Consider the following 27,021-nt stretch of genomic DNA (forward strand, 5'->3'; position numbering starts at 1 on the left):
AAAAAGTAAATTAGCCTAAGTTGTAATAAAAATGTTTGTTCTGTTCTGTTTAGCAAAATCATGGAAACTACTATTTTTGTAGCCTTGCAGATGTCTGCACAGCTGGAGCAGTGCCACAGGATTGACCATCTCCACACCATCCAGGCTGAAGCTAGGTCATCTGATGTTGACCACGATCACCCGACACGTCATACTTTCAGTCCGTCAGATTCGAGCTCTTGCAGTGAGAGTGAGCTGCCATTCCCAATCCCATTGAGAGATGGCAAGAGCAGGATCTCTGCCCAGAAAGACCCCCCTGTTAAAACAGAATCCAGTGACGCCCAGATCCCAATGAGGCAAAGGATACATGAGACTGTCTCTGTCTCCAAAGGTAACCAGTACCCTTCTGGAGAGGATACCTTCTATTTGTGATTCTGATTCCACCAGTTTGACTGACTTAGTCTGCCGTCTGAAATATCTAGTAAGATTTGTATTACATCTTCTCTGTTGTAAGTAGGAATGGGCAATAGACATTGGTGATGCCCATATCCTAGCTGTGCTTTATGTCAACTATAAGAACAATGAAGATCTTCCTTTTTGACAATAAGTAAGAGGACAGCAGCTTGGGTTTTCCAACAAGGCAGAATCTCTGCTGGGACCTGCTCCCTAACCTCACCTTGGCCATGGAAGCAGCTCCAGGTTTTTTTTTCAGTGTTAGGAATGAAGAATTGTACCAAACCAGGGGACTGTTATTTGGACAGGCACAAGCTGCTCAGTGGGTCTGCTTTTTAAAAGATAAAATTGCGATCTCTCCATCCACTGACCTTTTGAACTCTGGATGTCAGGCCTGACAGCTGAGACAGCATGTTCTTTGCCCTGTACCATGGATAGGTAACCTTGTTGGAACTAGCTGTTAGAATTCTATGGGCTGAAAGGCCACTTTCCAGCACAGACTTGTAGAAAAATTGGTGAGGGTTACAAAGGGAGTTCGGAGGCACTTCCTTCCTGTTAGATCGAAGGGTAAGTCTGGTAAGATGAAGAACAATGGATGCATAAAGACATTGAGGTTCTAGTAAAGAAAGAAAAAAATCTTGGTTCAATTATATCTCTTAAGAATACCCCCTACACTCATTATATTGATTTAAGAGAAATCAGGAAAGCAAAGGGGGATATGAGATACTATTTGGCAGATAAGGTTAAGGACAATCCAAAGGGATTCTACATATACATTAAGATCAAGATTAGGAGGGTAGGGCCTCTTAAAGATCAGAGATGTAGTCTCTGTGTTGAACCCCAGGAGATGGGAGAGAAACTAAATGTATGTTTCGTGTCAGTTTTTATTGTGGAGAAAGAAATGGAGCCTAGAGAACGCAGAGAAATAAACTTTTTTTGATGTTTTACAACAGTTCATGTTACAGAAGGAGTGGTTCAGGAGATCATGGGGAGTATACAGGTTCATAAATCTCCAGGACCTGATCTAATGTATCCCAGAATGTTGCGGGAAGGGAGCAAATTACAATACCCCTTGAAGAAATATTTGCAAAACCTGTAACTAAGAGGATGTAACTGGGGTGGCTAATGTTGCGCCTTCGCTTAAAAAAGCTTACAAGGAGAAACCAAGGAACTATAGATCTGAGAGTCTGGCTTCAGTTATGGGTAAATTGTTGGAGGTGATTACAAAAATCAGATTTTTGAGAGGCAAAAATTGATTAGGGTTAGTCAGCATTGTTTTGAAATCGTGCCTCTCAAACTTGATTTATGTTTTATTTTGAGGAAGTTATCAAAAATTTAATGGCAGAGCAGTAGACATTGTTTATTTGGATTTCACTAAAGCCTTTGACAAGGTTCTGCATGATGGACCAGTTCGTAATATTAGGTCACATGGGATTCAGGATGAGCTTGCCAAATGGATACGTATTTGACTTAGTGGCAGGAGACAGCGTAATGGTCGAGTGTTGCTTTTCAGACTGGAGGCCTGTGACCAACAGTGTTCCACAAGAATTGGTTCTGGGTCCTCTGTTTGTCATTTACATGAATGATTTGGATAAGGATATAGAAGGCACGGTTAGTAAGTTTGCGGATGACACTGAAATTAGTGGCATTGTAGATAGTGAAGGTGGTTTTCTAAGATTACAAAGGATCTTGATCGAATGGGTCAACTGGCTGAAAAATGGTAGGTGGAGCTCATTCTGGATAAATATGAGGTATTGCATTTTGCTACAACAAATAAGAGTAGGGATTATACAACTAATGGTAGGACCTTGGGTAGTGTTATTGAACAGAGGGACTTAAGGGTGCAGGTACGTAATTCTTTTTAAAGTCTTTGTGTCACATAGTGTGGTTAAAAAGGCACTTTGTATGTTTGCCTTCACTGTTCGATTGTTTTAAGTATAGGAGTTGGGACATTTATGTTGAAGTTGTACGCGACACTGGTGAGGCCCCTTCTGGAATACTGTGTCCAGTTCTTGTTGTCCAGTTGTGGGAAGGATATTATCAAGCTGGAGAGGGTTCAGAAGAGATTTCCCAGGATGTTGCCAGATTTGGAAAGTTTGAGTTATAAAGAAAGGCTGGGACTTCACTGGAGTGTAGGAGGTTGACTGGCGACTTGATAGAAGCCTATAAAATAATGAGGGAGCGATAGAGTTGATGGTCATTGTCTTTTCCCTAAAATGGGGAATTTCAAGACTAGGGGACACATTTTTAAGGTGAAAGGAGAGAGATTTTAAAAAAAGACATGAGGCAAATTTGTACAGAGTGGTTTGTGTGGAATGAACTTCCTGAGGAAGTAGTGGACGCAGGTACAATAATGATGTTTTAGAGACATTTGGGTAAATATGTGAATTGGAAAGGTTTGGATGGATAGGTCCAGGAGAAGGTAGGTGGGACTGGTTTAGTTTAGGATTATGTTTGGTATGGACTGGTTGGATTGAAGGGTCTGTTCCAAGCTGTATAGTTCTGTAAGACTGCATAAACACTGGTTGGGATTGATGTAATGTGGTGAATCTGCTTTATAGGTCGCTATAACTCTTGACACACTTAGGTTAGTTGGTTTTTCGTTACTTATGGTATGTTTGCAAAAGGGAGCTGGGGTGAAACTAGATTTGACATTTGACATTTAACATTTACCACTGAAACATCAGACTGCAGAGGTGTTAAGTTTCTAGGCCAATTGACAATGTCTCAATTTAATGCACTTAACATTTCATCTGCAATACTGTGTCCAGTCATCGCCCTGGTTTCAAAGGTCTGAGTTACACTGAGAAAACACTGCACAGATGTGAGCTGCTTAGCCTAGAAAGGAGGTGGCTAATCTTCAATGGCACTCGGTATTCCAGGGCACCGCTACTCGAAGGAGACTGTAAAGGGGAGCACTGGATAAAGCCCTGTTTAAGCAGCTATCAGGGCAAGCTTCACTCAAGTATTCCAACATTTAGAAAATATCTTTTGCCAGGATGAGCTTTTGTTGGAGTGGTGTTTTCACCAGGATTTAATTTGCATTCTTTCTGAAGAAACTAAGTGGATGAATTGATAGTCAAGCTGGGGCTGACTGGGTCCTCCTGCTCTGTTGCAAACTGTCACCCAATTCCACTTCCTTACAAACCTGAAGCTGAATCACCTTTGGTGTCAAATTACAGTGCTTTGTAAATTTGTTTTTCATTGAAGGATTCCCTCTCAAATTGGTTAGTGTGCATCAACCACAATTTTTAAACTATATGGTATGCAATGTGCATAATATGAAAGCACTGCGTGTATATAGAGTGCTTTAATATTGTCTTTAAGAAAATTTTTATTTGCTTAGAATAGCAATTACACTGATGTAGACATTGGTGAGACAGACCAGAGAAAAGGATAAGTGTGACCCTGTAAACGTAGCAGTGTGTAATGACTGAATGGCTTGTTAATGTGATTAAAGAGTGCCTGTTAATGGCATAACCTATTCAATCAGTTCTTTAGGCTGCATCCATTGCAATATCTATTTACTAACTCTGTATTTACAACAGAGCACTCTATATTTAGATGTTCAGCAGGCTTAAAGTAGGTTATTATTTGAATTTGGAAAGTCTTTCTTGAAACAGACAGACAAGCCTCCTCCAGTTCTGTTGTGAAGTATTCAATCAAGTAAGACATCCTCATAAAAGGTTTACAGATCTGCACATAGCCAGCCCACACAGTTTCTTAGTGTTACTTCTTCATAAGAGGAATATGGCAAATTGCAACATGATGGTGGAAAATGTAAGTCAAACCAACTGCTAACAAAAGTACATTCAACATGAAGAGGAAATACTGACTGGGCCAGGTTGTTTAATAATGATACTTGCTCACTGCATCAGTCCAAATTGAATGCCTGCTAGTATCACAGGGGTAACTGGCTTGCACCTTTTTGGTGTGAAGTTAGAGGGAGAAGGCAAATGTGAAACTTACTGAAAAACCAACAAGGTGTTGTCACCATGAAGGCTGAGCAGATACTAGCTTTGGGACTGAAGATCATGTCAGTTACTCTTCCAGGACTAATTCTAATTTATACAAAGCTGTCTGCTTGCTTTTTTTTATCCCTTTTTCATTTGTTTTCCCCAGTGTTCTGTTGATCTCTAGCACCACCCCCCCCAAGAGATTAATGAAAATCTCTCATAGATTCCCAGGGGCTTATGGACCGCCATTTTGAGAACTACTGCGACGATGTAAGATGAGCTTCTGTCTTGAGGCCCATGTCACTGCTAACACTGCCTATTATGTGATGGTTCCACCTTTTGTAGTTGTGTCTTCAGCTTTCCAGGCCTCTACTGTAATTCACTCAAACATCTCTGCTTCTCTTCTGTTTTCTCCTTTAAAATTCTTACCATATCTGATAAATGTTTGACGGTTAAAGGTGACAAGGCATATGAAGCGAAGCAAATGGTCAGATTTGAGGTAGGCTGTAATTGAATATGGGCTCGAGGTTGAACAGCCTGTTCCTGTTCCCATTCCCCTACTGTTTCTAGAGATGACTGGTTCAGGAGCTTGTTAGGTGCATTCATTCTGGACGTTGAACCTTAGTTGTAAGTGGAAACCAATTATAAAAACAACACTCGAGTACAGAGGAAGAGTTGACAAAAGGAGTTTGAGCAAATAAGATCATTATGATGTCATTGAAGAAGACCTTTATGATATCATAGTAGGTAGTGCTGAACAAATTCCTTGTCTTCCTCGAACTAACAGTCCATGGTGATAAAGGTTGGCTGACAAATGTTCAAATATATCCCTTTTTGAGGCAGTTCAGAGGATTCTCTATTGTTTCTCATTCTATGAATATTTTTGATGTGCCTGTGAAAGTGAAGTTGCATTGCTAATGCGGTTGCTTTGTGTTACCCAGGGTCTTGCAATGAATCAGACAGCGATGATTCCGTACCTGAACTTGAGGAGCCTGTGGCCTCTGTTCCAATAGCTGGACAAGAACAGGTTTGTCAAGGTTTTTCTGAATAGCCCTAGCAGTTGCCACCTCAATATATAGTTGGAGTTTGGATCTCTAGCCTGTGTTCCCATTGCTAAAGCTTAGCCCTCAGCCATGAAAATTGCTGATGGTATCCTGGGAGTAGCCATTTTATATGCAAATCTTCTTTTGAGGAGTTTTAAATGTGTTCCTATTCATTATTGTGCAAAATCACGATAACTTAACAGTTGTGATATTTTGAGTAGTAAACACTGGCTGATATAATTAGGTACAAGCACTTGAGCTTTCGGATGTGGTGTCATATCTGGTCCAATTTTATCCTGTCAATCTGTTGGCTGCAAAGGCACTAATTTGTGGAAGTCTTTGTAGTTCCCAGTGGAGATGTGCTTACAGTGCAAATTGATTTGAAGCTCTCCTTGTATTTGCGTTAAGTTGACTTCTTCAACAGAATGCTAAAAATATCTGCAGAAAACATCTGTTTAAAATACATGGAGTAAGTCATTAGTGAAGTGATAGAGGGTGTAAACTACAGTATTATCAAGGGCCACCTGCTCAGCAATAGCCTGTCTGCTGACACCAAGGGCACTCAGCTGCTGACCACATTGCAGTCTTGGCCCGAACATGGACAAGAAGCTGAACTCCAAAGGTGAGGTGATAATGACTACCCTCAGCATGCTTGGGCAAATGCCGACTTGGACTTTTGTTGATTTGTGAATGTCTTTGTAGTGGAACACGTGTCATTCGTCAGAGCTGAGATGGGGAAGATGATTTGGCGTTGCACCTCCTCATTCAAAGTGGCTTTTTGGCACTCGTTGTTAACCGGTATTTATAGGCTTGTCGTAGATCTTTTTTAATGGGAGTTGTAGTTTTTTTCCATACCCCTGGTTTACGTTGCTCCAAACCAGACGCAATGGCCCAAATGTTTGCTGCTACGTCAGGAGTGCAGGATCATAACAATTCCCAGCTTGTTATGAGCTTGTCAGGGGGGAAAAAAGTGCCTGGAAGTTGAGAATTTTGTTTCATTTCTTTGGGGTTGGACTGCCCCAGAAGGCCTTTGGTGGAAGCCACAGGGGCTGCTGACTGTGAAGGCAGCCTGTGGGAAAGGTTCACCTTGGTGACTCAGCACTGAGCGCCAGAGTAAATCATTAAGAATAGTTCTTTGGAACTTGTACACCTCTCTTCCTCACTCCCCGTGTCATATCTGGGCCAACTCATGCTATCTCAGTCTCTGCACACCACACCCCCGTAGGCCATCACGCCCTCTGAAAACCTGGGTTCCTCTTCCCAGCCCCCAAGAAATTAGTGAATTTTATAGACCGTTGAAAATATAATGTAAACCTGTTTTTCCCCTCACCCAGTATCCACTGCTGTTACACTCTCCATGTGAATTCACCCAGTATCCTCTATGGGCACACTGAGAATTATGCATTTGCTTGTTTAAAACTCACCCAATTGATAAAGATCCCATTTACTATGCTTAACTTCCTTCAACTACTTAACTTACAGTAAAAAGTATTTATATTCATAGTCCTGCTTCTAAGACTTCATAAACACTTGGAGCTGTCAATCAGTCTGTGAACTGACAGGTTTCTGACTGTGATAATAGATTAATGAGATTGTTCAGGCAACACTAGTCCTACATAGGCTGTGCTCAGGCCTGTGTCAACAGGTAGAATGAAGTAGTGTGTATTGTTTCTTTTTTAAAAGAATGTGTGTTTTTTTCCAACTTTTTAAAGGGAGATTTTTAATGAACGTTTAGTGCTCTTCGATAGTGCTGAAGAGTTTGATCGTTCTGTTAATTTGTTTTTAATATACTTTTTACACACCATCAAATCTACTTTTAACAATGCTTAAAGAGCGCTTGATCACTCCCAAAGATACACTGGGACAATCTTTGAGATGGTTATTATGCCTTCCCCCAAAAAAAAAGTTATCAAACCTCTCCCAGGAGGTCTGACTGACTTTCGACCTTCTAACAAGTTCGAAGCGCACCGACCATGTTTTAGACATCCCACTGGCAAAAATAAACTGAGGATAGTGGTACTTAAACACACATGGTTGACTCTGCAAGTTAGATTGTATTTTTTCCACCACCGCCCCCACCAACTCAACAAACAAAGCCAGCACCATTCTTGCCAAAATGGAAATATTCAGGCTGAAGTTTTGATTTTGCAGATTATGTTAAATGCTGGAGTTTTTGTACCATCATAAACCACAAGTGGAGGCTTTTCAGTGAGCTGTGCTCATGGTACCTCTTCTTAAAACATACTATTCATACCTTAGATAATGAGGTGTCGAGCCGGATGAACACAGCAGGCCAAGCAACAACAGAGGAGCAGGAAGGCTTACATTTTGGGCCTAGACCCTTCTTTAGAAATGGGGGAGGGGAAGGGGATTCTGAAATAAATAGGGAGAGGCGGATAGAAGATGGATAGAGGAGACAGACAGGTCAGAGGTGGGGATGGGACCAGTAAAGGTGAGTGTAGGTGGGGTGCTAAGGAGGGAATAGTTCGGTCCAGGAAGAACGGACAGGTCAAGGGGCCGGGATGAGGTTCCTAGGTAGGAGATGGGGCTGGGGTTTGAGGTGGGAGGAAGGACATGTTAGGGAGACGGGGATAAGCTGGGCTGGTTTTGGGCTGTGGTGGGGGGAGGGGAGATGTTTGAAGCTTGTGAAGTCCACAGTGATACCATTGGGCTGCAGGGTTCCCAAGCGGAATATGAGGTGCTGTTCCTGCAACCTTTGGGTGGCATCGTTGTGGCACTGCAGGAAGCCCAGGATGGACATGTTGTCTGAGGAGTGGGAGGGGGAGTTGAAATGATTCGTGACTGGGAGGTGCAGTTGTTTAGCACGAACCAAACATAGGTGTTCTGCGAAGCGGTCCCCAAGCCTCTGCTTGGTTTCCCCAATGTAGAGGAGGCCACAATGGGAACAGCGGATACAGTATACCACAGCAGCCTGGGATGGGGGTGAGGGAGGTGTGGGGGCAGGTGTAGCACTTCCTGCAATTGCAGGGAAAAGTGCCGTGTGTGGTTGGGAGTGTGGAGCGGACGAGGGAGTCATGGAGAGAAATCAGATAAGGTGGGGAGGGAAAAATGTCTTTGGCAGGGTCGGATTACAGATGGCGGAAGTGTTGGAGGATGATGTGTTGTATCCGGAGGTTGGTGGGGTGGTACGTGAGGACGAGAGGGATTCTGTTCTGGTTGTAATTGTGGGGAGGTGGTGTGAGGGATGAGTTGCCGGAAATGCGGGAGACACAGTTGAGGGCGTTCTTGACTACTGAGACGGGGGTACGTTGCAGTCCTTGAAAAACGAGGACATCTGAGATGTACAGGAGTGAAATGCCTCTGCTCCTGGGAGTAGATGTGGTGGAGGCTAAGGAATTGGGAATAGGGAATGGCATTTTTGAGGAAGGTGGGTGGGAGGAGGTGTATTCTAGATAGTTGTGGGAGTCGGTGGGCTTGAAATGGATATCGGTTTCCAGGTGGTTGCCAGAGATTGAAATAGAGAGGTCCAGGAAGGGGAGGGAGATATCAGATGGTCCAGGTGAACTTAAGATTTGGGTGGAAGGTGTTGAAGTGGATGAGCTATTCAAGCTCCTTGTGGGAGCACAAGGCGATGCTGATACAGTCATCAATGTAACGGAGGAAGAGGTGCGGTTTAGGGCCAGTGTAGGTGTGGAAGAGGGTCTCTTCCACGTAACCTACAAAGAGGCAGGCATAGCTTGGGCCCATGTGGATACCCATCGCCACCCCCTTTGTCTGTAGGAAGTGGGAGGAATTGAAACAGCAATTGTTGAGGGTGAGGATGAGTTCGGCTAAGAGGATGAGGGTGTCAGTGGAGGGGGACTGGTCGGGCCTGTGGGATACGAAGAAGTGGAGAGCCTTTGGGCCATCTGTGTGGGGAATGCAGATGACTGGGGACTGGACGTCCATGGTAAAGATGAGGTGTTGGGGACCGACGGGAGGAGGTGGAGGACGTGGGTGGTATTGCGGATATAGGTGGGGAGTTGCTGGAGAAAGGGGGAGAAAATGGAGTCCAGATAGGTGGAGATGAGTTCAGTGGGGCAGGAGCAGGTGGAGATGATGGGTCGACCAGGGCAGGCAGGTTTGTGGATTTTGGGAAGGAGATAGAAGCGGGTGGTGCGGGGTTGGGGAACAATGAGGTTGGGGGCTGTGGGTGGGAGGTCCCCTGAGGTGTTGAGATTGTGGATGGTTTTGGTGGTCAGGGTGGGAGGAGGAGGTGTCAGAGAGCTGGCGTCTGGCCTTGGTGATGTAGAGGTCAGTGCTCCACACTACAACTACGCCTCCCTTGAATGGGTTTTATGGCGAGGTTGGGATTGGAGCGGAGGGCTGCACGTTCTACAGGGGCAACGTTGGAGTTGGTGAGAGGGCTGGAGAGGTTGAGGCGATCGATGTTGTGCCAGCACTTGGAGATGAAGAGATTGACGGAGGGTAGGAGGCCTCTGGGTGGTGCCCAGGCGGAGGGGATGTGTTGGAGGTGGGAAAAGGGGTCAGTAGAGGGAGGGTTAGGCTGACTGTTGAAGTAAGCGCGGAGGTGGAGGTGGCGGACAAACTGTTCCATATCCAAGTGAGAGTGGCATTCATCAATGTGTGGGTGGAGGGGGACAAAGGTGAGTCCTTTTACTGAGGACTGACCATTCGTCCTCAGTGCGGGGGAGGTCTGGGGGGGGATGGTGAAGACCAGGCAGGGCTGGGTGCTGTTGTCTCCTCTGGAGGTGATGGGCGGAGTTGCGTCGGTGCTGGCGGTGAGCGGAGCGCGTAGGCGGCGGCAGCACCATGCCGGCAGGTGTGTCCTCTGTGTCTGTAATGTTGGCCTCGGAAATGGAGCCGGTGTCATTAGCAGCCGTGTTGATGGCGTTCGCTCTCCTGGAAGTGGTGTCCCAACAACCTTTTATCTTTTTCCCCTTGAGCGGGAAAATTTACATGACTTTTTGAGCAGACTGCATTTCTTGACACCATAACACAAGGGAGGAGCACATTTTCTTTTACTCATTCAAAGGGATGTGAGCGTCTCTGACCAGGCCAGCGTTTATTGCGCTTGAAGGTGGCGGTGAACAACCGCCTTGAACTGCAGCATTTCATGTGCTGTAGATACACCCACAATGATGTTAGGAAGGGAGTTCCAGGATTTTGACAGTGAAAAGGAAGGTATGGTGATATAGTTGCATCCATTTCCCCAGCAACGGGTGTTGCAATGGCCAAGAGCCTTTCTCCATTTTAAGGAAAACAATTGCAGGGTTTACTCCAGTTTCTCCAGATAACTGAAGGTCCTCTTTCATCATCTCAAAATTAAAAGGCGCGTGAGAAAGTGATTCAGACAGTTGTCTGTCGGTTTTTGCTGCAGCCAACTAAATAGTTTCATTCCTCTTTTCCCACGCCCCTACAAATATTTCTCTTTAAAGTATGAACCCAATTTCCTATTGGAAATTTTAGTAATTCTCTCTCTACTACCCTGGTGAGGTAGCACATTCCAAATCATAACAAAGTGTATCATTAAAAAGTTAAACCATCTTGTCTGCTCTTGCTGTTTTAACGAGGCTATGGCTGCTGGAACCAGTTCCCTATTTATTCTATCACAATCGTTCCTAACTTTTTGAATACCTATTTTACCAAATCTTGTTACGTTTCTCTGTATTGAGAAATCTTTTTTACCCCCTTGTGTATATGAAATCCCATTTCCCTGTTTTTAAATTTTAATGAATGATGTCCTTTTCTGCGGTGGTCAGAATTAGCTACATATCCTTGGGGCCTAAGCAGTGATTTTATAAAGATTTGGCATAACTTCTTTGCTTTTGTACTTGAATTCTATTTTTTTAAGTCCAGGGATATGTATGGCTTGACCAAAATGTATGACTTCTCAGTTTGTCCTTTTTTTAATTCCAAAGATGGTGTGCGTGTGAGCCCACAGGTTGCTCTGCATCTGACCCCCCCCCCCCCCCCCCCACCCACCCCAAAAACTGTGCCACTTACCTTTGTGTTTTAAAGGTTGCATATTGTGACAACTTCTAACAGTGTAGGAAACTGAGGGGGAAAATGTTTTAGTATGAGTTGTTCTTCTCCAATAAGCTCAAGCAAGCCCTCCAGGTGTTTCTTCAAACCTAAACACCATGGCTCAGTGGTTAGCACTGCTGCCTCACAGTGCCAGGGACTCAGGTTCGATTCCAGACTCTGTGCGAACTCCCCACAGACAGTTGCCATTCTCCTCGCGTCAGTGTAGGTTAGGCAGATTGGCCATGCTAAATTGTCCATAGCATCTAGAATGAGAAGTGCAGGCTTCGAGTGGGATGCTGTTCGGAGGGTTGGTGTGGATTTGATGGGCTGATGGCTTTCTTCCATACTGTAAATACCCATAGAATCCCTGTTAATTTTGTATAGGTGACTATCTTCCAGTGTATTTCTAAGCTACTTTTAGGACCAATTTTCATGGAAAATCTCTGTCACAGAATTACTGAGATGACTGGTACATCAGGGTATACCTGAGGCTCACTTGCATTACTCTTAAAGCTCATTTCTACTGAAAGCTTCTCATATCAGCAAGCATTCCTGCTACTGGGTTCTGTACACAGTCCAAGCAGTAACAAATTACCCGGGGTTGAGGATCAATGTTATGAAGGCTGAGACTGTACAGGGATTTGGCCACTGACCTGTTAGGTCCAGCGCCCCCTCGCGCGCGCCCTTTCCCTCTTCCCATACACGCACATACACATCTGGCATCTTCCTTTTAAGCAACTTGCCTGTTGTGTTGTGCTTTTTAAAATCTTCCTTCTCTACTGCTCACCCACATCCAATGCCAAGTTTCTCCCTGCTTTCTCTCTTCAGCCTCTGCACAGGGTAACTTCTCATCCTTGGTGATTTCAGCCTCCATCTCAGCAAGGTGGTGGTACTGACATGGGGCTAGTAATCCACAGACCAAGGTCATGTTCTGCGGACACAAGTTTGAGTCCTGCCATGACAATAACAAAAAAAAATGTGGAACCAGCAGTCTAATGATGGACATGAAATCATTCTGGTAAAAATCCGTCTGGTTCACTTATGTCCTTTCAGGAAAGGAAATCGGGCCTGCATGTGACTCCAGACTACAGAACTCCTTTCGCAACATAGAAAAGGTCTAGTTGAGCCATAAATTACCATGTCTATGACTGGAATGCTCTAACCTCCTACATTCTTGTTGATCTCTCCATTGGCTTATATAACCACACCATTGCCCTTTAACTTCTCTCCTCTGTTATCTAGCTGGTATGACTGCTCTCACCTTCTACATCTCACCTTACGTTTTCCTCTGCATCCTCGGTCAGACTTGGTAGGAAGGCCTTCCTACTCTGGGTTAAATTGGTGGGAGGTGGGAAGGCAGCAGCAGTATCTCTTCCTCAGATCTTCCCGTCTGATCACAGTGGGCACTTCAGTTGTTCATTTTGTCAGATTCCCAGATTGGAACGGGAATAGATTGTCTAACACCTTGAGCTTGTTCTGACATTCAGTGAGATCTTGGCTGATCTTAGTCTTAACTCCATATACCTACTTTTGGATAACAAAAGTGCTTCCTGATTTCCATCCTGTAAGTTCTTGCTCTAATTTTTAGTCATTTGTCACAGTTTTCTCCATTTGCTTTTCAAATATATTCTGTAATTTGATGGTTTCACCTGTATTGCTTGAAATGTTGTTTATCCTTACTGGCCTATTTGCAAATTTCTCTCTCATTCTCAAACTACAGTGAATTGATGAGACCCCAGAATATGTTCTTGCAGGATATGATATCATGTTTTCAGCTGACAGTCTCTTAGACTTCACTACATGTCTTCTGGAAGCCCATATAAATAACTTGGATAGACATTTCCCTATCCACTACTTTTATATAACCTCCTAAAGAATAAATCAGTTTTGTTAGGGATGAAGCCTTTACAATGTCCTTGATCAGCTGAAAATATTGTGCTCATCACCCTACGCTTATTTAGATTCTAGCAATTTATAGACTATCTCTGTGAGTTCCCTTACAGAGCTGAATTATATGGAGCTTTGTCGTCCACATCCCACTCTTTATTCACCACCCCACCCTTCACCCTCTGTCAAAAGCCCACGGGAGTCTCCCCCTGGGAAATAATGTTTGCCCCAAAATGAGGTTTCCGCCCCTCGTGGGGCAGAAAGACCAGCCTCCAGTCTTGTGTTTTGGCAGCTAGTGAAATTTGAATTTACTAAAATTCTGTCTTTGAAAGCAAGTCTAATGGTGACCATGTGACCACTGCCATAAAAACCCCATCTGGTTCATTTAAGGCCTTTTAGGGAACAAAATCTGCCATCCTCGCCTGGTCCAGTCTACGACAGACAGCAAACTGTTTGACCCTTAGCTGAATGAATTAAAACTAAAATGTTAAAAGTGACGCATGAGGTAGCAAACAGTGGACTCCCTTGTCCTGGACGGTTTGGAGTTACTTGAGTGTTACTTGAGTGTTGCTGGAGAAAACTGGGGAGTATTTCATCACCCTCCTGATCTGTGCCTGTGGCCAGGCTTTGAAAGTAAGTAGCTTTCTGTGGAATTCCATGGCTCTGATCTGCTGCTGTAGCCACAGCATCTATATGGCTTGTCCAGTTGGTGCTGGTAATCTCAGCACCTGTTAATAGCAGACTGCACTTGTAACAATTGGTCTGATTTGATTTTAAAAACTTACCGACTTCTTTCCTTGACCATGTGCCAATCTCTCCTGGCTGTAGCAAAGATCTCTGCATTCAATCTTATACAATCATTTCATGCAAGGAGGTTTACCTGCCTAAGACACACCATCCTATGAAGTTTTAAAAGAAGCTGAATACCTAGTTATGTTTGTGTCTTCTGTTCAGATCATGAATTCAATTTTTGCTTTCTCTAGTAACTTCCTGTTGTGAAGCTGCATGCTGTCAACTCCCAGAAAGCAGTATTTGTAATATCCTAAGTGGTACTGTTTTTATTTTGAAGGCTTAGAGCTCCGATTCAAAACACCAGTGTCTCCTTGCTTCTGCTTTATTTTTCCTGTGGCTTTTCCTGACACTGCATCTCTGCAAGGCACTGGGTTAACGTCAAACTGAAATGTGCACAAAAAGATTTGTTGTTGCGTTTGGTTTGTACACAGCATGATGGGTAGTATGGTTAAGTTTTCTTTTCTTGCTGTGAATTTGTTTAAGAAGGATTTTCCTGTCCCTCAAATAGCATCTCATCAGCAGGTGTTAGGCTCACTGGCTTATAATTTCCTGGTCTCCCCCTCAGTCCTTTCCTAAACAGCAGAACACATCGCCTCTCAAACACTACATTGTCAGGCTTCTTTACTGACTTTTTTTAACCTGAGGCATAATTGGTTAATAACTCCTATTAACATAGAATAAAACATCCTGTGAACAAGCCCTTCAGCCCACCACATCTGTGTCAAGTGAGATGCCATTCTAAACTAAGCACATCAGCCTGCTCAAGGTTTGTATCCCACTAATCCCTCCCTGTTCATGAGCCTGTCTCTGTGCTTCTTGAACATTGCTGTTGTCTCTGGATCTACCACCCACCCTGACAGCTTATTCCAGGCACCTACTACCCTTTGTTTTTTTTTCCTTTAAATAGGTCTTGCCTCATCTATCACCTTTAAACTACACCCCCAGCCCCACCTTAAACCTATGCCCCCTAGTATTTGAGGTTTCCATTCTGGGAAAACACTCCAACTATCTACCCTTCTGTGCTCTTATTTCTATTAGGTTGGCCCGCAAATTCCAATATTCTAGTGAAAACAATCCAAGTTTGTCCAAACTCTCCTTTATAGCTAATATACTTCAGTCTGGGAACCAACCTGGTAAACTATTTTTGCACCCTCCACATCTTAAAGTGCGGTGATAGAACTGAACACTATACTCTGAATGCGGCCACAATGAGCTGTGACTGCTTAAGGTAAGTCAAGGTAAGAGTTTTACTCTAACCAAGTTGCGTGCCAAACATTGTTTTTGAGGGGACATTGTAGAGGAAGCTTTACTTTGTACCTCACCTATACTTTACCTGAGCAGTTTGTTTTATTGTGGTTCTTGGGGAGTCGACTGTGTTTTCCATTCTGCAGCGTACTTTTTTCTCATCAGTGAGATCAGTAGTTCTCTTGGGATCTTTGCGTGTTGATCACAAGGCTCTCTCTTCTCTTTATTGTTTTAAAATCTGTTGCTTCTAGTCGCAGTTGGCCCAAGCAGTTGGGATTGGCGATGAGCCTGTCAGCAAAGCAAAACAGAGCCGTAGTGAAAAGAAGGCACGAAAGGTGAGTCAAGAGAAGCATAATCTTGCGGAGATACCCCACAAATAGATGGACTTACAAGATGTGTGAGATAAAAGATGCATTGTCAAAATTACAGACATGAATGAGATCCAAAACAATATGGATAGGACAGTTTAGAAGTTTATGTACTGGACTAACAGTGCAGAGCACATGTGCTTTGGCAGGTATGAAAAAGTAAATTCCATTCAAGTTCATGACAGTTCACAGATGTGTCTTGGGGAAAATAAAAGTTAGCTTTTATGTGATCTAATCTACGCCTGACTGCAGTTCCCAATTCGCAACTTTCCCCAATTTTTAATCTAGAAAGCTAATCAGTTGTATCAAACCATAATCGAGGTTTAACAAGAAAGCACTCCTCCCTTCACATGACAACACATTACACATCAAGATACAGAGGTATGACCTAAGTTCTGAGCCGAGTTCAGTACATTGGGTCACAGTCGTTCTTGAAAATAAATGAGATACAGAATATTACAGCGTGACGAGTCATTGATTGTTCAAACCAAGTTTTCTTTTTCTTTTTTATATTGGTGGTTTCTAAACCTAGTCATGCATTCTCGCACCCGATATAAACCTCACTTTCTGACAAAAGCAGTGTTTCCAGCCAATGATAATGTCAATAGTAATCTTCCACAAGGTCTTTAAAAATGTGTTGTAACAAATTGTCATTCTCTTTTATTTCCTCACGCTGTTTCCTTTCACTCTGACTGCCTTCTTTCTTCCCCCCCCCCCTCCACTGTCACACTCTTGCCCCTCTCTCAATATCGCTTACTGTGTTTTTCGTTCTTGTACTTACCTGTATGTATTCCCATCTCTCCCTTTTTTGTCTTCCCTGCTCTCTCTCTGCCTGCTGTACCTCTTGTTCCTCAATGCCTGTCATCTCCCAAAAATCTCTCCCTCCACATAATTTTATTTCTTCATCTCTCCTGCACGTCTTGTCTAATTCAAAACAACACATTGTCCTTTCTCTGTCTGTGTCTCTGTGTGTGTGTGTGTCTGTGTCTCACTCTTTTTCACTCTTCTCTGTCCTTCTGACCTTGTCTATCTGTCTCCCTGTTTCTATCTTTATCTCTTTTTTTTTCTTTCCCCCGCTCCCATTCCAGGCTATGTCCAAGTTGGGATTGCGTCAAGTACATGGTGTGACTAGGATAACAATCAGAAAGTCTAAAAACATCCTCTTTGTTATAACGAAGCCAGATGTTTTTAAGAGTCCAGTGTCCGACATCTACATAGTCTTTGGAGAAGCAAAGGTGAGTGTCTGTTAGAAATTATGATAAATTGCCTCGTTGTGCATCACTGAATATTGGTTTGTTAAAGGTTAAATAAAGCATGAGCTGTTGTTTATTGAAGGAGTTGTAAGTTTTGGGCAGAAGTGTAAAGAAAACTTGACCTTGTATACTAATCTTGCTATGCCTGACCTGGGAGAGCTTCATAGTATATTGCAAAGGACAGTGTGTATTATGGGGTAGGCTAGTGGCCCCTCAAACCTGTTACACCATTTAATTAGATTTTGGCTGATCTGTATTTTAACGACTTCAGCCTGACTTTGCTTTCTGTCTGTTGGATGACACCAGACAAGAATCTGTAGACAACAAATGCTGGAGTGTCTGTGGACCATGCTGTTTGACCCACTGTGATCTCCAGCATTTGTTTTCAGTACAGATTCAACATCTGCAGTAATTTGCTCCTAACAAGAATCTGTTGACTTAGTCTTGAAAGTTTCAATTGACCCAATGCGCAAAGTATTTTGGAGGAACAAGTTCCAGATTTCCACTGCCCTGTTTGTTAGGTCCCTGTTTCTGGACCCAACAACATCTTCCAGTTGGAATATTTTTTTGTTTTGGATTTTCCCAAGGGGGATTAACTTCTCTGTATTTAGCAGTCGCTTGGCAGCACAGAACCTGAACATTGCTGAAACAAAAGACATGATACTGAAGTTTCTTTTGTCTTGTACTTATCAGGGCAGACATAAGGATGTCAAACAATCATAAATTATACCCAAGGAGAAAATAGCGTTGGTGGGCAAGAGAACTCTAATTGACAGGGGTGTTGCAATGGAGTGAGCAATAGGGTTTCAAAATTCAAAAAGGGTGGAGGTTTGCATGTACTCTCCCTGCTGCAGCAGACAAGCCCCACTGTGTAACTCTGCCTACAGGAGCAAGTCTTAAGCCACGAATTCTCCCCATCTCTTCATCTTATTCATTCTCAGGATTTGGGCTTTGCTGACTTGACTAGCAATTTACTGCTCATTGTGATTGCCCTGGAGAAGGTGAGTTGCTGCCACTGTAATCCATGTGATATGGTTACCCACTGTACTGTGGCTCAGGGGGTTGTTCCAGGACTTTGACCCAGACGAAGGCATGGCAAGCAGTACAAGTCAGGCTGATGTGTGGGTTGTAGAGTGACTTGCAAGTGGTAAGTGTTCCATGTTTGTATTGCCCTTGACCTTTCAAGATGATGGATGTCTCAGGTTTGTGAGGCGTGAGTGAGTTAATGCAGTGCATCTTCTAAATAGAACAAGTGCAGCCACTGGCAGTGAGCAGGGGGTGAGTGTTGAACATGGTAGATGGAGTTCTAGTCAATTAGGCTGCTTTTATCTGGATGGCTGCTTGTGTGTGGTTGGAACTGTATTCACCTCCGTGTGGGGAGAATTCCATTATGCTGTAGATCTTTTGCCTTGTAGGTGGTGGACTGGCTTTGGCGGGTCATCGGCCGATTTACTCAGCACAGTATTCCTGGGTTCTGTCCTTCTGACCTACTGCCCATGCCTTTCCACCATCTGCAAGGTATGAGATAAGAATGTGATGGAGTACTCAGCTTGCCTGGCGGAATACAGCTCTAACAATAGTCAGAAAGCTTGACACAAACCAGGAGCAAGTAGCCCATTTGAGTGGCACTGCTTCTATCACCTTCAACATTAACTCCCTTGTCCATTGCTTACTGCAGTGACTCACCCAGCTGCCTTTGACGGTACCTTCCAAATCTGTGAACTCTACAATCGAGAAGGACAAGGGGGAGATGTTTAGGAACACAATTCCTACTTGGATCTATATCATTATTGTGTCACTGAATCAAAACCCTGGACCTCCCTTCCTAACAGCAGTCTGGGTGTACCTTTGTGCCCAGACTTGGGGTAGTTTGAAACAGCAGCTCACCACTGCAAGTGAGGATTGGCAGTAAGTAAGTGACACCCACATCCCTGGCCTGAATGGATAGAAAAGCTAATATCAAATAAAATGAATCCATTGCAAGCTGAACTGAACATTTTAATTGGCTGTTAGTATATTTACAGACTCAAGATTTTTCTGCAATGCTTGCAGCATGCTCACTTCTGCTTGCTGGAAGCAATATATGTTCATGTGCAGGGATCTATTTCCTGCAAATAAATAGTATCTGTTTAAGCCTTGTGCCCATTTTGAATCCCCTGTGTCCTTGGGGAGCCTATAATTCTCTGATTGCTCCATACCTCTGACTGTTATCTTGTCAATCAATCATCACCCTCTTTACTAGGAGCTGAAAGAATTAGCCAAGGCCAGTTCTGGTGATTTGCACTGAATTCCCAGCAAGTGAAGTATATGCCTCCTTGAAGTCTGGCGTCCAAAACTGAATACAGTACTTCAGATGGAGTCTGGCCAACAATCCATAAAAAGCTGATTAATAACTTGACCTTTTTGAGCTTGACATCAAATGAAGATATTGAAAACGGGCCACTGATCAGCAGGGTGCACAATGGGTACTTGCCATAGAGTAATAGGCTTGCTGTAGGGTTGGATGTGGTTATGGAGCTGGTGTAAAGCTTTGCTAGTTTAGTTCTTGGGCATGGTTAGCCCAGAAAATCCTTTGCACATGACAGAATGATTTGCAAGGGATGGTTGTTGGGTGGAGCAGCAGGAAGGTGCTCCCTGTTGAGAGGCAGAGGAAAGCTTGAAGGACACGCTGGTAATCAAGCATGCTCCAATTTATAGGTGCCAGCTACAACCTTGGTGATAGTTTCCTCGCTTTTGAGTCTGATCTTGTGTTTTCCAAACACCCCCCCCAACTCCCCCCCCCACCATACAGACTTAGGCTCATGTACCAGTGTAGTCCCTGAGGGAATGTGCTGCCCTTCCGATGAAATCTGTCTGTCTGCCATCTTGATGTGAGGGATTCCCTGGGACTACTGGAAGCCAGTTGGGGATTTCTCCTGGCTGGCATTTATCTCCCAAATTACCATCAAAATGTCTTCAGTTTATTTTGTTTTGTAGGATCTCGGATTGTTTACGTTGTCACTGCTATGTTTCCTACATTTTGACAATGTCACATGAGTAGTTACCAACAGGAAAAGGCTTTGGGGTATCCTGCAGTTGTATTATTGAATTACTTCAGTAAATGTAAGTCTCTTTTTTTTTTGCTCTGTAATTCCAGATTGAGGATCTGTCCCAGCAGGCTCACAAGGCAGCGGCTGAGAAGTTCAAAGTCCCCATTGAGCATGCCACGCTGGTCCCTGAGACAACTCCCACGCTCACAATTAAGGAGGAAAGTGAGGAAGAGGAGGTAAAGCACCTTTTGTACAATGCCAGGACCAAGGCCCTTTGCATAGGGGCAAACAGAGATTGGGGACCCCCTCCAGTGCTTCATGAATCTGTTTCACTTAGGATATTCTAACCTTCCCTATGTCCTTTCCCGCTACCTGTATTAGAAGGGGTGAAATGGCTGCACTGTTAGTTTTGAGGGGTGGCAGTACCCAGCATGTCGTTTGGGATTTGGGACACACTGGCCATCTTAGAATCGGGCAGAAAATTAAATGATGGCCAATTCTGTGAGGTTTCATGCTGCTTGAGAAAGGTCTGAGAATAACCAGAAAAGGAAATTTAGCGCAAAACCCATAGAAACACAAATTAATACAGTATCCCTAAAATGGCATGAGATATCAAATGAGGAGGAAGGTTAGTCTCCAAGGGACATCTCTTCCTAGTTTATCTCTAAATTTATCTCCTCTAACATCTAATTTTGCGATTTGGCAGTGTTCTAAAAATGCAAGGGATCTAGACCAAGTGGTTGTTAGCAATTTATGTTTGTAATGATATACCAAACAATACCACATGATTACAGCCTCTGCCTATAGAATTCGATGAGGAGGAGGGGAAGATGTTAAGCACTTCAGTTTACTGATGATTAGTGAGCAAACCTCCTGCACAGTCAGTGCTGAGATCACAAGGGCGATTTGTCACAGAAGAATACACATTGAAACCAGTCGAGCATCATTTTGTTTCTCCTCCCCTCACCTCACAATGCAATGCTTTAGTTTTTTTAATGTCAACCATAGCCTTTGTAATAGCTGTGTCACTGCTTGTTGTTAGGTCAACCTACCGAAGGTTCAAAAAAGCTCCACAGTATAATCTCAAGACATAACACAGACTACCATTTATTGAGATAACAAGGTGTGGAGCTGGATGAACGCAGCAGGCCGAGCAGCATCAGAGGACCTGCCTACCTTTTTTATTGATTTCTGTTGAGGGTAAATCTATAAATCAGCAGAACCCTACACTCTCCTCGGCTGGTGCTGGCATGAGACTAGAACTGCCTGAGACCATTTGATGTGACAACAGTTACAGCCTTACAGATTTTATTGAAATCTGCAAATGTTGTCTGAGAGCTACACTTGCAGGATCTTAATTTTACGTTTTTTTTTTAGAAAACTGTGGAGCTGATATAAAAAAGGAACCCAGTATAAATGCATTTAGTTTGTACAGGATAGATTCCTTTATTATCTCTTGGTCTAATATTTAACTCGGTCACCATAGTGAATAGCCAAGTTCCAAGGCGTGCACATTTTTAATGTGATAGCTAGGAGTAAGAAGAGTCTGTGCAGTTATGGGATATATTACCTTCTGTACTCCGTTTAGGTGGTGTTCCTATGTATGTCTGTAGAATTTTGGGAGCTAGTAAGTAAACGATTAATTGAAACACAATGGCGATCACCAAATAGCTTTGACTATTGCTATAAATCTCTTACCTTTTCCTATGGCACACTTGTATCATGTCCATGTGAGGGGAAAGATAAGTGGCTTTCTTAACATAATTTGTATAGCCTAGGCTTCAAGATGGCTCTAACTCGGACCTTGGTCTAGCCATATATGACCTTGCAACAACAGCCACATCCTGGAGGTTAATTTTTAAGGTGGAAGGGCTGCTGGTAAAAGTCATTCAGACAGCACTCAGTGGATTTTCACTCTTTCCTGTCTATCACCATCTGTCATTGAGCAGAATCTTGGCTGCTACCTGGAATGCCAGGAAGACTACAATATCACCTTTGCTTTCTTTTCCTGAGCTGGTTTACCACATCGTGGGCCATTTGGGAGCCTATCAGGCCTTGCTCTGGGATTGTGCCTGCTGACTAATTGGAGGCTGGTATCCCCTTAGTGCTCAGAAGCACCAGGTGATAGGTGAATGCTGTGCCAGCACCAGCCGAGGAGAGTGTAGGGTTCTGCTGATTTAACTCCAGATTCAGAATGCTGGTGGTAAGTGTGTGAGAGGAGCTTTTCAGTCATAGTATAATAATAGCAACCCATTCACTGGATGAAAAAAAAACACCTTGAACTCTCAAGTTCTTTGGGAGATGACCATAATACATAATGGTGCAATCTGAAACAGTGCCCTTGTTAAGGACGATTATAAAAGTAGAATGAAGAGCAGGAAAAGGTCATTTGCTTGTACGATGATATGTTACAGAAGGCCCACCGAGTCTGTATGGACGAAACTACTATAAATCTATGCTAGTCCTACTTCTGAGCACTTGGCCCTTGGCCTTTGAATGTTACGAAATTTCAAAAGCTCACCCAAGCACTCTTTTTTTTTTAAAAAATGTGGTCGTTTCCTGATTTTTAACTACTGTCTCAGGCAGTACATTTCCCCCCAAATTCCACCACCACCTAGATGAAAAAAAACTCATCAAATCTCTGCTAAACTTTCTGCCTTAAAATTAGCTTTTTACCTTTAAATTATGCCCCCTTCTTTTTGGCTGTCCAGCAAAAGAAAGCAGCTGTTTCCTGTCCATGCCCCTTCCAACCTGATACACCTCAATTGCGTTCCCCCTCCGCCTTCTCTGCTCTAAAGATGATAACCTGACCTTATGCAGCTTCTCTTCATAGCTAAACTGCCCCTATCCAGGCATCATCCTGGTGAATCTCCTCTGTACTCTCAGTAGTGCAATTGCATCCTACATCCTGCAGTTCTCCAGCTGTGGCTGGTTTTTGTACAGTTCCCACATAACCTTCTTGCTCTTATAATCTGTCACAACTGATAAGGCAAGTGTGCCATACACCTTTCCCTATTAACCTTTTCTGTTGCCTTCAGGAATCTTTGGATAAGCACCCAAGATCCCTTTGTTCCCCGAACTTCTCAGAGTCCTGCCATACCTTGAGTACTCGCTTGTCTTGTTACTGCTTTCAAAGTGAATCACCTCACACTTTTCAGCATTCAATTCCATCCATGACAAATCTGCCCATCTGTAAAATGTCTGTACCTTCCTGTAAGCTGAGACCTTCTACCTCAATGTCAACCACCCAATCAATCTTTATATCATCTGTGAACTTACCATCACCTGTATGTCATCTTATATATGGTTAATATATATCAAAAGCATTGATCTCTGTTGTATGCCAGTGGACACTGGTCTGTAGTCATACAAAAAGGCCTTCTAAGACTGTGGAAATTTTGGATCCAGTTTGCTAAGTTTACCCTGGATTCCATATGCTTCTCCCTCCTTCATCACTCTCCCATGTGGGACTTAGTCGAAGGCTTTGCTGAAATCCATATAAACTACATCAACTACGCTACCCCCATCTATATGCTTGTCACTGCCTCAATATTCAATCAAATTTGTTAGGCATCAAGTCCCCCTGACAAAGCTGTGCTGACTATCTGTGATCAAACCTTCTCCAGGTGGAGATTACTTTTCTCCTTGAGAATTTTCTCCAATAGTTTCCCTACCACTGATGTCTCATTCGTCTGTAATACCCTGGTTAATCTTGATCCACTTCTTGAAAAGTGGAACCACTTTAGCTGCCCTCTAGCCCTTGGGCACCTTTTCTGTGGCCAGTGAGGAATTAGAAGTATGGGCCAGAGCCCTTGTAGTTCCCCTCAAAGCAGCCTGGGATATATACTCATCTCGACCTGGGAATTTGTCAGTTATTAAGCCTGCCAAAACCACCTGACTCCCAATGTAAACCTGACACCCTGACCAGTGTCCTCCGACTCCATGCACCGCTCACCCTTTTGGTCCTGAATGATCCTTCTATTCCCTGGCTATCCTCTTCTCCTTGGTATACTTGTGGAATATCTTGGGATTCTCCCTAAACTTGTGTTTTCTGGCACCCTTCTTTGCTCTCCAAGTTGCTTTCTTGGGTTCTCCACTGTTCTTTTTATACTCTGTTAGTCTCTTGGTTGATTTTGCTCCCTTTGTACCTTTTCCCCCTACTTATCCAGCCCTGAATATTCATGCAAACGCAGGCTTCTTTGGGCTTGTTTCTCCTACATTTCACACTAAAGGAAACAGGTTGGACTTGTATTCTCACCAATTACATTTTGAACACCCCCAACTGTTGTAGATTTACCCAGTCGTAGTCAGGATCTGGCCAAAGTGTCTTGATAACATCTGCCTTCCTCCAATCCAGTCCCCTTTTCTTCAGACCATCTTTTTTCCTTTTCCATAACAAGTTCAAAATGTATGGTGTTGGAGCTGCTATCACTAAAGTGTTCTCCCTTTGCCACCTTGAACACTATCTGGATTCGTTACGTAGAATTAGGTACAGCACTGCAGCAGCCCCTATGGGATTATCTGTCCACCTTTTTAAAATCTCTTATGCTATAACTATCCTAATTAATTTTGGGCAAGTTGGAATCTCCTAATATAAATACCTTTTATTGTTCTTTTTAAACACGACACTGAATTGTTTGCATATCTAGTCCTTTATTACCTGCTGACTATCATTTGGTAGTCTCTAATATGCTTACAGAAATTTGACTGCCCCCCCCCCCTTTTTTTTATTCCTAAACTTTCCCTATAAAGTTTTTTATTTGAAGACCCTTCCAAGATATTCTCCTTGCTGCAGTAACGACACCACCTCCATTTTTATACCTGCCCTGACTGAAGATCACTTAGCCTGGGATGTTGAGTTGATTGAACCTGTTCTGCCATTCACTATAGATGCAGCCAGTCCTCAACCCCACTTTCCCAGACAATTCTCATAATTGCTTTAAGTTTAGCATCCAAAGATCTATTAGTCATTGGCTTGAATATATTCCCAATGACTGACTGTACTTGTCTCCTGAAATAGAGAATTTCAAAGACCTTTTGGGAAAAATTGGCACCTCGTCTGAGTCCTATATTATCTTATTCCAAGATGGTGACCCGTTAGGCCTAGACTCAGCCCAGCAAACATCCTCTGAGCATCTACCTTATCCAACTCCTTAAGAGTTGTACTTCAAGGAGATTCCAAAGCTGATTTATCTGTGGGTTATCAAGTTTCAAAGGGAAAGCAGACTGACTCATTTGAATGTCCCATATTCTAGTTGGATGAAACGGGACTGGAAGCACGAGACATAGAGTTAGTGATGGCCCAAGCAAACGTCTCAAGGGGAAAAGCTGTACGTGCACTCAGACACAACAAGAACGATATTGTCAATGCTATAATGGTGAGATACTCTGGCTTTTTATTGTTGTTGTCTTTGTCTTTTGTTGTTTTGTATTTGCCTCCGTGGGCAGGGTGGAGAAGTTGGGTAACGTGTCTAACAATAGTATTTGTTTGGACGATATAATGGGTCCGGCCTGGTCCTTCATCTCTGGATTAAATTCAGGTTAACCTAATGAGTTGACAGTCCCCAGACCTGGACTGTGGTAGGGACTGTTCCCCTATTTTTTTATCTCTCAAGCAAAGTGAAAAATACTGCAGACCCCAGAAACCCGAAACAAAAATGGAAAATGGAGGAAATGCTAAGCATTAGCAAAAAATGACCTTTGAAACCTCAGTATGATTGTTAAGAACTCAACTGTTACCCAGGGAAGGGACTTGATTGCAAACCAGTCTGGGCCTCCATCACCAGTCAGTACAACACTGACACTGCCAACTCTTATTGACCTCTTGGGCCACCCGTTTATACAACCAAGAAGTTTTCTAGCGATTTGGCAGTTGGCTAATCCTTGCCAAAATTGCCCATATCCCAAGGATCTCCATCCTCAGGTAGATAGGCAATGAACAAGCATTGTACTCATTGACTGGAAGGCCATCTGTCTGGACCAGAGTCAGCCCAAGGGCACCTCCTGCTGGCTGACTCCACAGAATGGAAGAAAGTTATTCTAAATGCCTTTCTCTGCTTCTGACTCTGATTCACGGCCTGCCTGAACTATAGGAAAGCTCTGGAAACTTCCTGACTGCGGCTAGAGTTAAAACCCTACATTTAATGAAGGATCCTGCTGGCTGTCCTGGTTAAGATTGAACCTAGAGAAAACTTGGTTAGATGTGAGCAGATAATGTACTCCCATCGATTTCTTGACTTACTTCCTGTCAAGTTTGCTGCCAGGTAGCTAGGATCAAAATCAATGCCCCGAAGACTCATGAATTAGACATTGGGCCAAGTACCACACATGAAGGTGGTTAAGACCTGAGGCTTCATCTGAAACTATTTCAATTTTCTCTTTTTTTTTTATTCCCTCTAGGAATTAACAATGTAAACTGCAAAAAGAAGATCTATTTCTATATATAATCACTGGATATTATCAACATTATAAACTATAACCAAACTGTAAATCATACAAGTTTGCATCTGTTATATCACTAATAAACTCGGCTGTAGAAACCAAATCTGTGCTTGCTTGTGTTTGTTTGGAGCAAAGAGAAAGTGAGGACTGTGGGTGTGGATGGCAGTGGGAGAATGATCAAGCCTTGCACCAGAGATTTGAACAGTTGGTTCAGGCTTTGACTTCCTGTTCGATACTGACGCAGATGGTGTTTTTAAGATTAAATGTTAAACCCTTTGTCCTTGTGAACATCTCATAGCACTATAGGGAGAGGAACAGGAAACTTCTACCCGAGTCAATGTTTATCCCTTACCCAGTAGCACTGAAGCTTAATATCTTGGCACTATATCATTGCTGTTTTGTAGATTAAAGTCTTAAGCAGTTGGGCTTCCGTATTTCTAACATTATAATCTTCAAAAATAGGTCTTTTCTCTATGAAACATTTTTGAGATGTTTTGAGATTGTGAAATGTGCTTTGTAAATGCAGTTTCATTCTTTCTTCCATGTCTTTCCAAAGTAGGATGTGAGTTAATGGAGACAGAACTTAG

At 43.2% G+C, this 27,021-nt stretch overlaps 1 protein-coding gene across 1 annotated transcript in view; it reads left to right on the forward strand.

Annotated features, from left to right (window-relative positions):
• LOC125451648 (uncharacterized) overlaps positions 1–26,527 on the forward strand; it is a 69,606-nt gene extending 43,079 nt beyond the window's left edge. Inside the window, exons 3-9 of the mRNA XM_048529053.2 lie at positions 83–370; positions 5,330–5,415; positions 15,595–15,678; positions 16,800–16,946; positions 20,101–20,229; positions 25,249–25,371; positions 26,393–26,527. Of these exons, the coding sequence (XP_048385010.2) occupies positions 83–370; positions 5,330–5,415; positions 15,595–15,678; positions 16,800–16,946; positions 20,101–20,229; positions 25,249–25,371; positions 26,393–26,407 (872 nt within the window). The 3' untranslated portion in view covers positions 26,408–26,527. The remainder of the gene's footprint in view (positions 1–82; positions 371–5,329; positions 5,416–15,594; positions 15,679–16,799; positions 16,947–20,100; positions 20,230–25,248; positions 25,372–26,392) is intronic.
• The last annotated feature ends 494 nt before the right edge of the window (positions 26,528–27,021 follow it).

The sequence above is a fragment of the Stegostoma tigrinum genome, chromosome 5 (assembly GCF_030684315.1).
Source record: "Stegostoma tigrinum isolate sSteTig4 chromosome 5, sSteTig4.hap1, whole genome shotgun sequence".
Classification (NCBI taxonomy): domain Eukaryota; kingdom Metazoa; phylum Chordata; class Chondrichthyes; order Orectolobiformes; family Stegostomatidae; genus Stegostoma; species Stegostoma tigrinum.